General features: G+C 53.3%; 2 protein-coding genes across 2 annotated transcripts in view; one reads left to right on the top strand and one right to left on the bottom strand.

The window, feature by feature from the left end:
* Positions 1-312, top strand: part of Ftl (ferritin, light polypeptide) — a 1,660-nt gene extending 1,348 nt beyond the window's left edge. The window contains exon 3 of the mRNA XM_005412920.1: positions 1-312. Coding sequence (XP_005412977.1) covers positions 1-153 — 153 coding nt within the window. The 3' untranslated portion in view covers positions 154-312.
* Positions 313-1,935: 1,623 nt separating this feature from the next.
* Gys1 (glycogen synthase 1 (muscle)) lies at positions 1,936-17,065 on the bottom strand. The gene is made up of 16 exons (XM_005412917.2): positions 16,948-17,065; positions 15,447-15,628; positions 13,784-13,975; positions 12,629-12,814; positions 12,261-12,405; positions 11,322-11,439; positions 10,738-10,858; positions 10,083-10,189; positions 8,282-8,341; positions 8,114-8,192; positions 6,645-6,758; positions 6,295-6,421; positions 4,316-4,411; positions 3,994-4,157; positions 3,512-3,592; positions 1,936-3,344 (listed from the first exon to the last, which is right to left on the bottom strand). The coding sequence occupies exons 1-16, from the start codon at positions 17,063-17,065 to the stop codon at positions 3,024-3,026; spliced, it is 2,211 nt and encodes a 736-aa protein (XP_005412974.1). The 3' UTR covers positions 1,936-3,023.
* Positions 17,066-17,241: the final 176 nt, after the last annotated feature.

The following is a 17,241-nucleotide window of genomic DNA, read 5'->3' as shown; positions in this document are numbered from 1 at the left end:
ATCTGTGATTTCCTGGAGAACCACTTCCTGGATGAGGAGGTGAAGGTCATCAAGAAGATAGGTGACCACCTCAGCAACCTCCGCAGGCTGGCGGGCCCCCAGGCTGGGCTGGGCGAGTACCTCTTTGAAAGGCTCACCCTGAAGCACGACTAGGAGGCTACCAAGCCCGGCAGTCTCTGAGGGGCTCCTGCATCACCTGGCATCAAGACTTCGGCCTAACCCTCTCTCTCCAGCCACTAGGCAGCTTTTTCTCACCTCTTTGGAGCCCCCTTCCAAATCTTGGACCAAGAGAAAATAAAGCCTTTTGCAGCAGCTGGTGTTGTATGTACTTGTGTGTGGGGGTGCAGCGTGGAAGACGAGTCCAGGCCGGGTATGGCGGGACCCCACCTGTGGACTGAGTTGTTACGGTTTGTCTGCTGGCCTAGCTGGCTGTTAAGTGTATCCTCTAGATGTTTGAAAGGGTCTAATTAATGTGATGCCGGGGGTTCCGAGCTGGAACCAGACACTACTGCATCTCAGTAACCTGAAGGGCTGTTCTAAGGAGTGACTCATGGGACCAGGTACTGGGCCAAACTTAAAATTGGAACCCAAGTAGTAGAGGTATTAACCCCTTTTGTGCGGGCAAATTAATGTTACTACAGTTAAAAGCCTGACAGCTGGGACTCATACCTAGGTCCAAAGGCTGCTTGCGCCATCTTCAGAGCGAGTGGGGCAAGGCTGACAGGGCAGCTACAGCCACATGATGCCCAAGGGTACTGACCTAGGGGTTTGGGACTCGGCACAAACGGGATGTGAAACTAGGCTGAATACTCCAAATGGGAACTGAAGCAGCTCAAGGAGAGTTTAAACTGCTGGGTCCAAACTATAAAACTGCTGTGTCAGCTCTCCCCCTCCCTTTGCGGTAGAAGAGGGTGTTTGGTGGGGGTGTTAGAAAGCTGCTGGAGATCAAACCCAGGGCCATACACGTATGTGCTAGCTAAGTGCTCTGCCAGAGCTTATCCCCAGCCCAGCTGGAGTGGCCCCGAGCCACCATCCCTTAGCACTGTGCTGCTCCCGTCCCTGCACTTTCAGGAGCTTACCCTGACTGCCACACCCAGACTAATAGGAAAGATGCCCCATTCAGAGTCGGAGCAATGGGGGGATGGGCATTTAGCTCAGCGGCAAAAGCGCCTGCTTGGCATGCGCAAGGTCGTGAGTTCGGTTCCCAGTACCGGAGAAAAACCAAAAAGAAAAATAAATAAAAAAAAACAAAGTCGGAGCAATGGGGTTGGGGATTTAGCTCAGCAGCGCAGCGCCTGCCTGGCAAAGGCAGCCACGAACCACCTGTGCCCATTGAACATGCATGTCACAGGTGGGTTTTTTTTTTTTTTTGGTTTTCTTGAGACAGGGTCTCCCTATACAGTTCAGGCTGGCCTTGAGCTCACTTTGTGAACTCAGCCTGCCTCAGCCTCCCACGTGCTGAATTACAGGCATGTACCACCACACCTGGCAATAATTTTAATCTTGTCATAGAGTTTCCATGAAGTTTGAAGAGAAGAAAGTCTTTTGGGGGGGGGTACTGGGAATCAAACTCACGATCTTGCGCTTGCCAGGGAGGCACTGTGCCGCTGAGCTATACCCCCGGCCAGTGTTGGGTATTTCTAAGAAATGAGAAACTACCCTATGGATCATCCTCTCAGGCACAGAGCTTCTTCACATCAAAGATCATGTGAGGCAAGTTTTTGCCCCTTGTGAATCAAGGCCCAACTGAGCATCAGACATGGCTTCCTTGGACAGCACTGGGACCTTCCGAGAGCAATGCAAGTTCTCACCAGAGAGTAGCATAAGGTACCAGGGAGTGGGGGGTCCAGGGCAGAGACTTAAACCATGAAGACTGGGGGGAGGCGGGAGCAAGGCCCACCAAGTGCTCACGTCAGATGACACTTGGGACTCTTAAATACTGATATATCTTTTTATCTCCAGACACACCCGTTCTTCTCCCCCCTGCAAACCAAAGTGGAGTGTCAGACACAGCACAGCACACGTGAGGGGCCCTCCCTTCACTGAAGCCAGGGGCTGGGCACAGCCTGGGGATGGAAGGGCCTCGAGGTAACTGAGGAGCTTCTAGAACCCAGTGGGCTCAGCTCTAGAACAGGGCAAAGGGACCCGGATGCAGCACAGTGGTGAGGTTTCCGATGCAGCAGCTGGGGCCTAGAACCCAGTGGTTTCACGGTGGATGGAGTGGCTGGGTGGGCTGAGGGTAGGGTGGACAGCAGAGGGAGTCCTCCAAGGGCTCAGGAGTACAAGACACAGGTGAGATCTCAGACTCGGGAAAAGGGAAGGATCTTGACGGAACAGGCCAGAAAGGCAGAGGGGTGTCTAAACCACAACGGCATGCTCTCCAGAGGGATCGAGGAGCCAAGTGCTTGTGCCACCCCTGGCCTAGCCAAAGCGTGGGTGACCACAGGAGCGCTTTGAGGGATCCTCCAGGCAGGACTAGACACTCCAGGGAGGGCCACACCGGGAGCCTCTCCTGGAGCTCAGGAGTTGAAGTGGAGGACCATCGGCATTAAGGCCCTGAAAGTGTCCCAGTTCCGGACTTGGCTGTCCCGTTAGTGGGGACACTATGTTTTCTAGCACTCTGTGGTCCCCAGGCCAGCTCTGGGCACGGCATGCTGTGTGTGCTTTGGAATTTGCAAGCCGCAAAAGCTTCTAGGAGCCTCAGCCTGCAGTGCACGTGGCCAGGCTTCCCAGCACCTCTGGCGCCACTGCAGAGTAATGGCAGATTCCCAGGCTCTGGGACCCAGTCTGAGCCTGGGGGACTCTGGGGCACAGATAATGCATTCTGAAATCCAAGAAAGGCACAGCGTTTGGGTTTTGGAGGGTGGGGCCTCCAAGAACGGAGCTGGACGGGGAGCAGTGTGCGGCGGTCAGGGCTGGATCCCACTGGGGATCTGGAGTGGGGTTCGGGAACAGCACCCGCTGTCTCCGTTCTGGGGGAGGGGGAGAGGACAGGTGAGGGCGGGGGAGTGGGCGTGGCCACCTTAGTTGCGCTCCTCCCCCAGGGAGCTGGCGGGGCTGAGGGGCTCACTGGGCGTGCTCAGCGAGCTGGAGGGCGCAGTGTCCACCGAGTTGCTGCGCTTGACGGTGGAAGAGGTGCAGGAGGCGCGGCGCGGCCACTCGGGCGCGCGGATGTTGCGCCGGTCCTTGGCAGCCTCCTCGTCCTCGTCGTATCGTTCGCCATCTTCCTCTAGCGGCCCTTCCCGGGGTTCCTCCTCATCCTCGCTCTGGTGCGGGCTCGAGTGCCGTGACAGCGAAGGAGAGGGCGGCACCGAGGCTGGCCGGGGGTAGCGGTAGCCCTGGGCCTGCATCCCCAAGAGTAGGGACACAAAATCACAGACTGAGAAGCCCCGGAAGTCCTGCGAGCCATCTGCCCCCTTCTAGGACTTTACACCCCCGAAAGGAACCCCGAGCCCCGGCCCCAGCCCAGCGCTCTAACTTCCGGTCCAGCAGAGATCCCGGCTCCACTCACCGCATCCGCCTCGTGGGGCTCGTAGGTGAAGTGATCCGGAAAGGCCTTGGCCAGCGCCATGTGACGCGCAGACATATAGTACTTAGTGGAAAGGAGGAGAGGAGGCGTCAAGGGACGCAGGAGCCAGAGGCCACTCTCTGGGTGGTGAATCCTGGCCACTCCTTTATGCAAATACACACCCGGCTGGTCCTACCCCTTATGTAAATAAGCAGAGCTGTGAATGGACAATCCCTGGGCCATCCTCACTGCAGTGGGTCAAGCAAGGCTTTGGCCCCACCCCTGTGCAAACGAAAAGAACTCCAGACCAACGCTGTTTCTGCAGAAGCCCATTCACTGCTTAAAGAGACAGCAAAGGTTACAAGGAGGAGGAGACCCCACCACTTGCACCGGGCTTTTGAGGCTATAGAAGCTCAGATCCTGAGCTGGAGGTGGCTGAGGGACCCAGAGCCCAGGGGAAAATGATGGTAGGGAAGGGGTCATACCCGGCCTAGGTACTTCCAGTCCAAAAGGTCGGAGAGACGCTCCGTGCGGTTCCGCTGGATGATGCGCTGCCTGCGGCTCTGCTGGCAGAAGCTGTAGAGGAAGGAGGTGAGCTGTGAGCAGGAATCGTCCAGGCTGCGGAACCGCCGGTCCAGAATGTAGATGCCTGCAGAGGGAGGAGCAGGGTTCAAAGAACAGTTTGAGGAAACCTGCAAGGTCGCCGGGACTCGGTGGCATCAGGACCCCGTGCCCCCACATCCCTCCTGCCCAGGAGCCAGCAGCCCCAGCTGCCCCTTTCTAACCCTCAGGTGCCTGGGCGCTGACCGTAAGCGGAGGGGTCTGCGATGTGCTCCTCCATGAAGCAGCCGAAGCCGGAGAGGTTGGTGGAGATACTGGGGATGCCCATGACCGTGCACTCGGCTGCAGGGAGGCAGGAGAAACCCTCACTTAGCTTCGTTCTCTCCTTCGTTCTCTCCTCACTTAGCTTCGTTCTCTCCTTTTTTTTTTTTTTTTTTTTTTTTTTTTTTTTGGTTTTTCTCCGGTACACTAAACTAAACTGCATCCCCAGCCCTATTTATTTATTTATTTATTTATTTTTAGATTTTGTTTTGAGACAAAGTCTTGCTAAATTTCCCAGGCTGAGTTCAAACTTGCGATCCTCCTGCCTCAGCTTCCCCCAGCTCTGGGATTACAGGTGTGCACCACCATCCCTGGCTCCTACAGTTTAAATTTCAATTTAAAAAAAACACAGCGCCCTCTACTGGCACTGAACCAAGTGCCCCGTCCCTGGGCTGCTGCTCATGCTGTGCATTATTCGCTTCTATTCTCAGGGTTTCTTAGAGAGCAAGCTAAGAGATTCAGGTAAGGGAATCTGATTCTGAGAATTCAGAATGGAGAAACGTCCACAGTCAAGAAATAAGGGTGACTTATGGGCAGTTTATCTGGGCCAGTGTCCATTTTAATTAATCCTCAGAACCTTAAGACGCGTTTTTATGCCAGAAGCCAGAACTACATTGTTTGGGTTATGAGTGTTACTCTATTTTGACAGGAGGTTAAAAAAACAAAGGTTCTCCCCTTTCTCTCTCTCTTTTTGAGAAAGGGTTTCACTATGCAGTTCAGCGTTTAACTCCCTTTGTAGAGGGGTTGGCCTCGAACTCGCAGTGATCCTCCTGCCTCAGCCTCCCATGTGCTGAGATTACAGGTGTTCACCACCACATCTGGCCCATCATGCCTAGTGTATCAGTCTTACAATAAATGTTTTCCTAAAAACTTCCATAAATGGCCAAAACAGGCACTAAATATAACAGAGCTTATGAAAAGAGGGTCAGGCTGACCCCCCAAAATCTATATCCTTAGCTGGGTGTGGTGGCGCACACCTGTAATCCCAGCACTCAGGAGGCTGAGGCAGGATTGTTGCAAGTTTTAGACCAGCCTGGGCTACAAAGTGAGCTCAAGGCCAGCCTGAACTGCATAGCGAGACCCTGTCTTAAAAAGACCAAATAAATAAATAAATAAATAAATAAATATCCTATTGTAACTACAACAGAAAGACAGCAAGGGAAACTAATTATAATGCAAGCACAATTTAAAAGATTTGTTAAATTACTTATAAGTTAACAAATAGCAGAGGAAACATGGCATTCATTTGATGGTAAAAATATATGAAGCTGGGCATGGTGATGTACATCCGTAATCCCAGCACTCTGGAGGCTGAGGCAGGAGGATTGAGTTTGAGGCCAGCCTAAACTACACAAGACCCTGTCTCAAAACTAGCCAATCAAGAAAAGCAGCTTGATAGAGAACAGCATAGCAAAATCTCCTTGAAGTGAGGGAGAACTATAAATAAGCATTTCTAACTCAGAGTGAGACTTCACTACAGTCAGTTTTGCTAGTGAACTGTGACTCAGGTGCTGTTACTTGGTGATGAAATCTCTGAAACTTGGGGGCCGTCAGAGTGAATGGTGACATCACTTGAAACTGACATCAGTCTTCTAGTTTCTTTTGTTTTGTCATTTTATGTTTTTTGAGATAGGGTCTCATTATGTAATCCAGGCTGGCCTCGGACTTTCGATGATCCTCCTGACTCAGCCTCCCAAGTGCTGGACTTACAGGCATGCACCACTGTACCTGCTGAGTCTTTCAGTTTTGAGTCATATGAGTCACTGTGTCACAAAAACATAGGCTGCATCAGAGCAGTCTGTTACCACTGTCCCTATTTTGCAGAGGAGAGAAATGGGCACAGAGAAGGCCAGGGCCTTGCCCCGAGATCGTGGCAGACCTGAACAAGACCCAGAGGTACTTACCTGGTGTGTAGCCCCAAGGCTCATAGTAGGAGGGGAAGACTCCAAGGTGACAGCCACGTACAAACTCCTCGTAGTCCACAGGGAGCAGAGGGCTTGTGGAGGAGAGGAACTCTGGGTGGAAAATCACCTGGCAGGTGAACAGAAGTACTTATATCAAGCGTTTCATGTAGCTATTTCCTGAGAACGGGGTGTCCCATAGCATATAGGTGACAAGATGGAGATATCAACCCAAGTCTGTTCACCTCAGAAGGCAACAATGCTTTTGATAAGTCAGGGGGGTGGGGATGTCACACCCAGTGTGTGATCTCCTCCCTCTGCCACTCACAACCGTTCCTGGCCAGCGCCCTCACCTTCACCCTGTCGGCGCTGCTATTGAAGAGGCCAATCCGGCGGATGGTGGTCAGGATGGGGTCTGAGGAGTCGTCTAGCATGTTGTGGGTGCACACAGGCGGGAATGATTGCCGCTGTGGGGGCCACAAGTGGAGGGGGGGCAGTCAGAAAAGAGACACAGAGCTTCCGACTTCCCCATGGGCCATGCGGACCTGGGGGTCCAGGAAAACACAAGGCCCAGCAGACCAGGGGGCAACAAACCCAGGATATTCCCAGGAGTTGCCAGTTCCCCCTTAGCTCTCACTGGACAGGTTCTCCGTTCCTTAAAGAACTACAACTCCCAGCTGTCTCCAGGGGCAGCCGGTGTTAAAAAGCTCCGTGGACAATGGAGAGTTATCACTATCTCATTCTGTATTCTTGGTTCTGTCATTAAAGGAACACAAAAGGAACCATAATTCACCAAATGAGTGCGAACAGACACTGTGCCAACATGGCAAGGAGTTTCAGGGCCTGCTGGGAGTTGTAGTTTGCTTAGGAAAAAATCTAGACCTGTTTCCCCCCACCCCCCCAACAGGAGCCCAAAGGAACCACAATTCCCAGAAGTCACAGCCACAAAACAAAATTAGTAATAGGAAGCTCCAGAGGTTGCTGCAATGGATAGTTCTTTGAAACTGTCCCATCATCTCTATTTTTTTTTTTTTTTTTGAGACAGGTTCTTCCTAAGTTGCCCCAGATGGGACTTGGACTTGTGATCCTCCTGTCTCAGCCTCCCAGAGTGCTGGGATTACATGTGTGCACCAACGTGCCCAGTTTCATTATCTATCTCTCATTACAGGTTCCACACAACTTCAGTCTACTGATCCCAGAGGTTCAAGAAAATACAATTCCCAGCAGCCCTATGTAAACAACATTCATGAGTGAAACAGAATCCCTTAGGGTCATGGAAAATTATAGTTTGGCCAAGAACATTTTATACTTTGCGTTTGCAAAGTAGCTGTCTAGGTTTCCATCAGTCTGAACCTAGGTACAAAAGTCCCTTGACTTCCGGGAATGAGAGAACTCTAACTCCCAGAAACCTCTAGTGCAAAGGAAGTCAATGTTGCAGAAAGCCCCAGGGGCTGCTGGGAGTTGTAGTTCTCCTGTTGTGATTGCCAGGTCTAAGGTTTTCATTCCACCTAACTCCATCATCTTCAGTAATCAAAGAAGCTAAAGCTCCTTGAGCTGTGCAGGGACTAAGACCTGACTAGTGGAATAAGAAACAATGGAAGCCGTGAATGGTGGCACAGGCCTGTAATCCTAGCACTTGGGAGGCTGAGACAGGAGGATCCTCATGAGTTGGAGGCCTGCCTGGACTACATAGTGAGTTCAAGGCCAGCCTGCACTGCACAGCAAGACCCTGTCTCAAAAAAAAAAAAAGAAAGAAAAGAAAGAAAGAGGCATCTGAGGCATCTGGGAATTGTCATTTCTGTGCTCAAAGGTCCAAACCAACCTGTGTGGCAAAGATAGCCCTCTTCATCATAGTGAAGTCCTCCTTGTCCAGCATCTTGTTCATGTCTGGGAGGCTCCCCCTGCAAGGCAAGTGGGGGTGCGCTCGTGGGAATGGGTGACAGGAGGGCTGGGGTCCGGAAGGGTACGGAGCTGAGGGCCAGGCACTCACACCAGTAAGGACTCATAGAGCTTCCTCCCGAACTTCTCCTTCACCGTGTTGGCCGTGTCCCTGGAAGGGGCAGAGCAGTGTCACAGACATCAGCGCCCACCTACTGGCAGGCCAGGGGGCAGCATGGGAACTCTGGCCAGCGTGGAGGAGCCGCACACTGGGGCCTCCAGGCTGGAGGAGGGGGACAGAGGGACGAGTCTGGAAGGCCTGGGTTCCTTGTACCATCATCAGCTGTGTGACCAGGGACAGGTGGCCTTTCCTCTCTGACCTCCTGACTCATCTATCAGATGAGAATAAAAATAGAATCAACTTCAGAAGTTTGCAGCCAGGGCTCCAAGAGGTCAAGGGTAGAGATGCACAGTGCCCAGCACACAGCGAAATGCCAGCTATTCTTAGGTTTGATGAATCCTGGCGGCAGTGATGCCAAGCCCCATTTTATGATAAAGGAAGATTCCAAGGCAGGAGTGTTATTGTTTTGTTTTGTTTTGTCTTTTTGAGACAGGGTCTCACTATTCACTTCAGACTGGCCTTCAGCTCACTTTGTAGCCCAGGCTGGTCTTGAACTTGCAACGATCCTCCTGCCTCAGCCTCCCAAGTGCTGGGATTACAGAAGTACACCACCATGCCCAGCGAGATGTCTTTTTTTCTTTTTTTGGTACCAGGAATTGAACTCATGACCTCAGGCTTGCCAGGCAAGCGCTTATGCAAGGCAGGAGTGTTGACGGCACACATGATGCTAGCAGGGTGGCCCCACCGTCATTTTCTGCTTCCAGTCCTCCCACAGCTTCAGCCTCATTTCCTTTTCTTGTTTTTTTTTTGAGACAGGGTCTCGCTCTGTAGTACGTACAGGCTGGCCTTAAACTCACTATGTAGCTTAGGTGGGCCTCAAATTAGTGGCAATTCTCCTGCCTCAGCCTCCTGAGTGCTGGGATGAAAGGTCAGGTTCGGCCTCATTTTCTACCCTATCTCCCTGGATACACGGCTCCAGCCACGCTGACCCCTCGATATTTCTCACACGTGCCCAGGGCCTTCGCACTGGTTGGTCCGTGCCTGAAATACTGTTCTGCAAGGACATGCAGGCCCTGTTCCTTCCTTTATTCTCTCTGCCAGTGGCACTTCCTCAGTGTCACTTGTCCTGGCCACCCTATCTCATTTCCAACCCTGCCTTTATTTTGCCAGAATACTTTCTAGAGAACTTTCTACAACATGAGCTTTATGAAGGCAGGTGTTTTTTATTTCTTTGTAATTTTTCCCCTTTGGTACTGGGGATGGAACCCAGGGCCTTTTGCACTGAGCCACACCCCTAGCCCTTTTAATTTTGACCCAGGGTCTCAATGAATCGCTCAGGCTGGGCTCAAACTCATGCCGCTCCTACTTCAGTTTTCCAGAGTGCTGGGATTACAGGTGTGCACCATCACGACAGCTTTTTTTTTTTTTTTTTTTTTTTTTTTTTTGATGCCAGGAACTAAATTCAGGACCCTGCGCTTGCCAGGCAGGTGCTGTGCCACTGAGCTATATTCCCTGCCCCACGCCCAGCTTTTGAACTGTTTTTAATAGGACTATATGGCATTCCTGTTTGGCCTTTCGTTTTGCAGTTCTGGGGATGGAACATTCACATGCCAGGCAACTGCTCTACCACTGAGGGGCACGCAGGCCCCTGGAGACCTCCGCAGCGAGTGACATCACTAGGCATGGGGTTGGGGGGACGACATGTTCAAGGACAAAACCGAGATGCCAGGAGAAACCCTGGGCCCAGGGGCTACGGCGGGGCCTCCCTGGCGTGGGGATGGGCGCTACTGACCACAGCTGCTTGCGCACGGCCTGGCCCTTGAGGGTTTCCACGTTGAAGTTGTTGGTCCGAGCTGGCATGATGAAGAAGGCCACCACTGTCTGCTCACTGCCATTTACCTGCGGTGAGGAAAACGACGAGGCTGGATCACATGAGGGTGGGCCAGCCCCAGGACCACTGGGACCCTGCCAGGCCCCTTCCTGCTGAGGAGAATCACTAGGCAAAACTACCCTCGCTCCTGGGCCTTGGATCTCCTTTCTAGGTATCCACATCTTGCACAACTACCATGGCCCTAACCCCAGTTCCCTGGTCCTATGCTCCCCAGGTTTGCACTAATTTTTTTTCTTCTTTTTTGGAGACAGGGTTTCACACTGTAGTGTAGACTGGCCTTGAACTCACTATGGAGCACAGGATGGCTTTGAACTCACAGTGATCCTCCTGCCTCTGCCTCCTGACTGCTGGGATTATAGGCCTGTGCTACCACACCCAGCTGCTTTTTCTTTCCGAGACAGGGTTTCTCTGTGCATTTTAGGCTGGCCTTGAACTCATTTTCCAGTGATCCTCCTGCCTCAGCCTCCCTAGTGCTGGGATTACAGGTGTGTGCCACCTGGCTCTATGCACTAATCTAATCACTCCCCCCCCCACACACACACATCCCAGGCCTCACTCTGAGCAGATAGTTGAGCCGGGCCAAGGCTTCCAGGAAGACGTCTGCCCCTTTGTTAGAGAACTCATAGCGACCGGCAATAAAGAAATACAAAGTCTTGTCCAAGTTGAAGTCCAAGTGCCTAAAGAAGCCACACAGCAGGGTGAGGCCCAAGAGCCTCACCTTGTGGTCCTGTCCTCGAACCTACAAATCCCAGATGTTACAGAGGCAAATATTTTAGACAATGCAGAGGTATCATGGAGTCTCTTATAGTTCTTTTCTCCTTAGATGAGGATCATTTTAATTTTTTCCCACTGTTTTTTTTTTTCTTTCTTTTTTGTCTTTTTGAGACAGGGTCTCCCTGTGCAGTTCAGGCTGGCCTTGAGCTCACTTTGTAGTCCAGGCTGGCCTCAACCTTGCAACAATCTTCCTGCCTCAGCCTCCTGAGTGCTGGGATTACAGGCATGCACCACCAAGCCCAGAGATTCCCACTGTTCTAAAGAAGCTGAGCTCCTATCTGCTGGAGGGGTCCAGGCCCAGCCTTCTCCCTCACACCGGGGTGTTCAGGCCCCATCTACTCAGCCATAGATATCTTGGCCACATACCCATAAAAATGGCCCCGCACAAACTCCTGGATCCGAGCTTTGCTCTGAGCATGCAGGTTCTGGAACTCATGCATGGCAGAGAACTTCTTCACATTCAGTCCGTTAGGGGTCACAATATCTGGGATTAGGGTAGAAGGTCCCATGTTTTATTTCTTCATTTGTTCATTCAGACCAATGTGGCTGAGTGAATCAATGAAGGAAAGAACCCATCCCTTTTGCAACTTGTTTCAATCGGTCTTCTGGGAACCCCTTTCCTGCTGCCCCGATGCCTTCTTGCCTAATATCACCTGCTTATGCCCACAAGCGTAACCACCACCCTCCTCAGCTGTTGCAAGTGGCTGACAAGACAGGGAATGATTGACACCAGAGATTCTAGATTTGTTTTGTTTTCCCTGAGGTGGAAGTGACTAGGTATTTCTTCCAACATGCTGTTTCTCCCCAGATATACTCTCTATGGTCAAGCCTCCTTTAGGGACCCGTTTCCTCACCTCACAGAAATTAAACCATGTCAGTAAAAGACTACAACCCCTAAGTCAGCTTCTAGGGCAGTTTCAAGAGCTGGCAGGCAAAGGCCTTCTGGGAGCTGTAGTTTTTACCTTACACTCAATGAGAATGGGTACTCAGACCTGAGGAAAAACCCCAGTTCTATCCTACTTTTCTCAAAAATAATGTCTGCTATCCCTGCATTCCCTTTTGGGGAACCAATAACTACAGGAGCCAACTACTGAATTTAACCACATTAGGAAAGGTTCAATGGAACTACAACTCCCATTAGCCTCCCAGGCATATAAAGCCAGGCAGCCTGATTTGTAAGTTACCACACCAACCCCAAGGCCTTCTGGGAGTTGTAGTTCTGTTCATTACAGTTAAATTGGTATTGGCCCTGGCATAGACAGTAGCCTACCTCATTCGGTCTAGGGACCCTGGCCCAGCTCCTACCTGGCTTTCTCTTGAGTAGATGTTGAGCCTCAATGGCAGTTATCTGGGACACAGTGGTGAAGACATGAGCACAGTGTGCTGCTGCCCGCTCCATGCAGTAGCGGTGATAGATTTGTCTCTCGCCCGCTTCCTTGTCTACATTGAACTGGGGGTAGGAAGAGGCAGGATGATCGGGTCAGGAGGACTGGGGTGGAGACTAAAGGTTTAGACTCTAGGGTCCTGGGAGAGCTTGGGGCTGGGAGATGGAGTCCTGGGTCTCCAGGAGGTGGGGACTGGGGGTTTGGGCTCCTGGGCCCTGCGGGAGGAGGGAGTTTGATCCCCTTGGGCTTCCCAGCACTGTGAGCACAGCCCCCCACAGCCCAGCTCACATTCTCCAGGTTGTTGTAGAAGTCCACGGCACCAGCGCACAGGTAACGCCCCAGCAGTGTGGCATGGGTGGTGAAGATGGTGGCCACGGGCAGCCGCCGGGCACGGCACAGGCAGAGCCCGACACCTGCCAACCACTCGTGGAAGTGGGCAACCACATGTGGCTTCTCTTCACTCTGGGCCAGGAACTGTGGGGCAACAGCGACAGGGTCACCGCGTCTCCGCGCGTGCCGTGAGTCAGCGATCCCCAGCATGGACAAGGAAGCAGGGGAGCGGTAACTCCATCACCACCGATGCTCGGAGTGGGCAGCCCCCCTGCCCCCCGTAATGAGGAACCAGGCACTGTGAGGCAGTTAGCTCAGCTGCCCTCACCCCTACGGGCTGGATGTGTTTGTTTTTTGTTTTTTGTTTTTTGTTTTTTTTTTTTTTTTTTTTTTTTTTTTTTTTTTTTTTTTTTTTTTTTTTTTGGTTTTTCTCTGGTACCGGGAACCGAACTCACGACCTTGCGCTTGCCAGGCAGGCGCTTTTGCCACTGAGCTAAATCCCCAGCCCCTGGATGTGTTTGTTTGTATCAACCTTCTAAGTCTCGGCAAGGGTTGAATTGGGAAGACTGCAGTTTCTGTGTCCCCAAATCCTGGACACGATTCCTGGAGACTCCTTATGTACTGGCAAACGGACTACAGAATGCCTTGGAACAAGCTGTTCCTAAAATTGTCCCAGGGCAAGACAAATTAAGTTACTTGCACTTTTAAATCCTAAAAGGGGATTAGAACCAGGATTCCTGGTTCTTAGAGGTTGGGAATCCTCAAGTATCCAGGTCCATATCTAAGTGGCTTGGTCCAGCCATTATTGGACTGGAGAACTACAAGTCCCAGAATTCCTCGGGCCTCTGTAGGCCACACTACTTTCGGGTGAACAGCTCAGAATCTCTAATTTGGAAGACTTCGGTAGATGAAGCTAAGGTCAATAGTTTGCGTTTCTCAGAAAACAGGCTCCTTGGGTCCCCAAAGGTCAGAGATAAATAACTGGTTCAAAGAATGTACAACTCCCAGAATGCTCCAGGAGAAGCCCATCCTCTGGCCCTGGTGGGGCGGATGGTCATTGCAGTTTCAGGCGTAGGGTGCTGAATAGTGAGCAGGGTCTGTGGTGGGGCCTACCTCACCGAGGAACCAGGTGGTGAGGAAGCCAAAGAGGACAGCATCATTGGCTTCTCGGTCGTACCAGGGCACCCCGATGTTGCAGGTGTCCCAGAGCTCTCCTTTCCAGCGTTCCAGTGCCCAGGCAGAGGCCCCCACATCCAGGAGCACCACCAGGGGGCCCCCCTCAATCAGCCAGCGCCCGAAGTACACCTGGAGGGGTAGCAGAGAGGCTCCAAGCTTTTGTGGTTATTGTTTTTATTATTATTATTACTATTATTACTACTACTATTATGTGAAACAGGGTCTTGCCATGTACTCGAGGCTGGCCTTAAACTCATAGAGATCCTCCTGTCTCAGCCTCCTGAGTGCTGGGATTATAGGCGTGTGCCACTATGCCCAGCCATCATGACGCTTTCTCCCATTATGTTTTCTCTCTATGCTGCTACTTCCGAAGTTCTGTTACTGGAAGCCATCTGTCTTCCTCCCCACCGTCTCATTTCTGCCCCCTTCACGGTGTGTCTCTCCCCTGCCACTTCTTTCTTGTGCACACAGGCCCACCTCTGCAACCACATTTCTAGCACCGCCTGGTCTTTTTTTCTGCACCCCCAGCAGAATCTCTGGGGTCGCTGTCTCATTTCATCCCCGGCCACTTTACTGTAGGTGACCACGTTCGCCCTGAGACTGGCCTTGGTGCCTGGCCGCTACCACAGCTCCAGCTGGGGGACAAGCAGCCATCCTCCCCCACCTGGCTTCTCCAGCCCCGGGCATGCTCGCTGCCCCTCCCCCTCCCAGCTGTTGTCTGCCCTTTTGCTGGGGGCGCTATTCTTAGGAGCAGCTACCCTGGAGGAGGGACTGGGCCGCTCTGGGTTCCCTTAGGGTCATCATCTGGCCTGACCGGACTCTGGACCCCAAAAGAAGCTGGGGATAAGTAGGGGAACCACGGCCCCTCAGCTCCGACGGTCTGCGCCTTCTTTTTGCCTGCTGCCCTGTGCACACTTCCTGGGAGGCGTCGTTCCCCAGTCTTCACCCTGGGGTCCTGGACTGTTCCTCCTCTCCTTCCTCCCTGGGTGTGCTTATCTCAGACGCTATTCACTGGGTCAGCCTGTCTGTCCTCCCCTCATCGATATTCATCTTTCTATTTCTGGGCTGGACTTTCATCGTTCTCTCCTTCCTTTTTTTTGAGACAGGCTCTTGCTATGTAGTTCAGGTTCTCCTTGAACTCACTATGTAGCCCAGGCTGGCCTCAAACTCATGGAGATCCTCCTGCCTCAACCTTCTGAGAGCTGGGATTATGGGATTACAAGCATGTACCACCAAACCCAGATTTTTTTTTTTTTTTGAGACAGGGTCTCACTATGTAACCCAGGTTGGCCTCAAACTTGTAGCAATCCTCCTGCCTCAGCCTCTGAGTGGTGGGATCACAGGTAGTATACCACCACACCTCTCAGGCTGTCTGCCTGTTTTTCCCTCTGTGGGGCTGAGGACCTTAGGTCCTTGGAGCCAGAGCTCTCAGTCTGCCTGTCCATTCACCCACAACGGGCTCCCTGCACCTGTCTGCGTGTCTGTCACTTTCCTCTTCTAGGTCTGCCTGGGAAAGTGCCACCTCAGCTGCTCAGGCCTCCCTCCTGGGGCCACCCGCTGCACCCCTCTTCCCACGCAGCATGGAGTGGCCAAGTCCTACCTTGCAGCCCTTGCTGTTCATGGAGTCCAGCGTCCTCTTCAGGGCTGGGGTTGGGGGCTCGAGCAGCTCCACCTGGGTCCTCACACCCTGCTCCGTGTACGGTCCCACCAGGTAGTAGTTGTCACCCCATTCATCCCCCGTCACCTTCGCCTTGGTCTGCAGCACCGTGTAGATGCCCCCCACTGCGGGCCCAAGTGTGTGAGCACAGGCCCAGCCCAGGTCCACAGGCCTGGCATGGGGGGTGGGGGGAGGCTGGACCCCCAGCTCAGGAGAAACGGGGATCAGAAGCAGAGGGAGGGAGGGCTGGGCCAAAGGAAGAGGGGCTGGAGGGTGGACCTCCGGGGTCGGAGCAAATTAGGGCTGGAAGCCCAAGGAAGGCAGGTGATAAGGATTGTTGGGACCCGGTTCTTGAGCTCTCCGCCTTCAGGAGCTGTGTTAGTTCTCAGGCTCCTGGCCATGGCGGGAGAATTCTTTCTTGGGCCTATTCAGCTTCCTGAGTTACCTAAGGGAAGTCTGAATCATCCCAGCCTGCTCCTCAGGGATCCTGCTGACCTGTCTGCCAGCCTCTTCCCCCCAGACGGGGACACAGGCACACAGGACGGGCTCTTCCTATGACCCCACCCCGACCGTGGCGCCTGGGCCCCGGTCTGCTCACCTTCTAAAGCCGGGGCCCTGGTAGTTTGGGCTCTGAGTGCACACGCCCTGGCTCATGCTGGGAACCTCCATCCCTTTCTCCTCCAACGCCAGCAAAGCAAACCCCGTAACCCGCTGAGGGGTGAGGTTGGGACTGCCACGCTCCTGGGGATTCCAGCCCCAGAAGTCCAGGACACAGAAAGGCAGGCTCCCAGCCACTCCCATCACAGTCCAGCCCCTGACCAACTTAGGACTTCCCAGCCTTCCCCTGTGGGACGCAAATGTCCGAAGTCACAGGCTCAGGCCTGTGGTTCTTTCAAAGCCTAAGCATTCAGGTCCCCAGTGTGCTCCCATGTAGGACCTAAGGATGAAGATCTCCAGCCTCCTACAATTTTTACTCTCAAGCCACCAAGTCCCCAAATGCTTCCCTTTGTCCCACGCATCCTCTCTCCCAGTGTCTGTGACCCCAATCCCGAGAGACATCCCAAGACCACCCTCCCCAGGACCACGGGTCTGAAACCCCGGCCTCCTCCCGGTTTTGCAGGCACAAGTCCCCGCCCCAACCCCTTCCCGGTTCAGGACCCAGGTTTCTGGGAAGACCCCTTCCAAGACCTGGCAGGCTGCAATTTTACTGTCTCCACCAGGACCCTGGGCCTGGAAGCCTCCTTCCATTTTAACTCAAGCCTCTCAGCCCTTCCCGCTCAGGGCCTAGGAGACAAACCCAGTCTCTCCCAAGGACAGAAGAGTCACAGGCACCTTGCCCAGGACCCAAGAGTCTTCCGTGGAGCTCTGTATCCCTGAGCCGGCCTTCTGGGCCCCCATCCCCGACTGCCCTTCTCGTCAAGGGCCCTGGCGCCTACGTGCTCACCCTTGTTGGCCACCTCCCAGGCCACCTCGAAGAGCACTGTGTTCTCCAGGTCGAACTCATCCTCCCACTCCTCCAGTCCTGGCAGTGAGGACACCGACAACGTGCGGCTCAGAGGCATGCCTGGCGCGGGGAGGGGGCTCCGAGGACCACAGGTGGGGACCCCGGAGGTGTCCAGGGAATGTAGCAGGCAGGGTGAGGGGCCGGATTGCGGCTGTCGAGGGGAAGCTTGCAGCGCGCTCCGCTTCCTATTACACGACCGCACCCCCGCCCAGAGAGCGCTCGGACTTGGCTAGA

The sequence above is a fragment of the Chinchilla lanigera genome, unplaced genomic scaffold, assembly GCF_000276665.1.
Source record: "Chinchilla lanigera isolate Chin_1 unplaced genomic scaffold, ChiLan1.0 scaffold00158, whole genome shotgun sequence".
NCBI lineage: Eukaryota > Metazoa > Chordata > Mammalia > Rodentia > Chinchillidae > Chinchilla > Chinchilla lanigera.
This window is presented reverse-complemented; position numbering and strand designations above follow the sequence as displayed.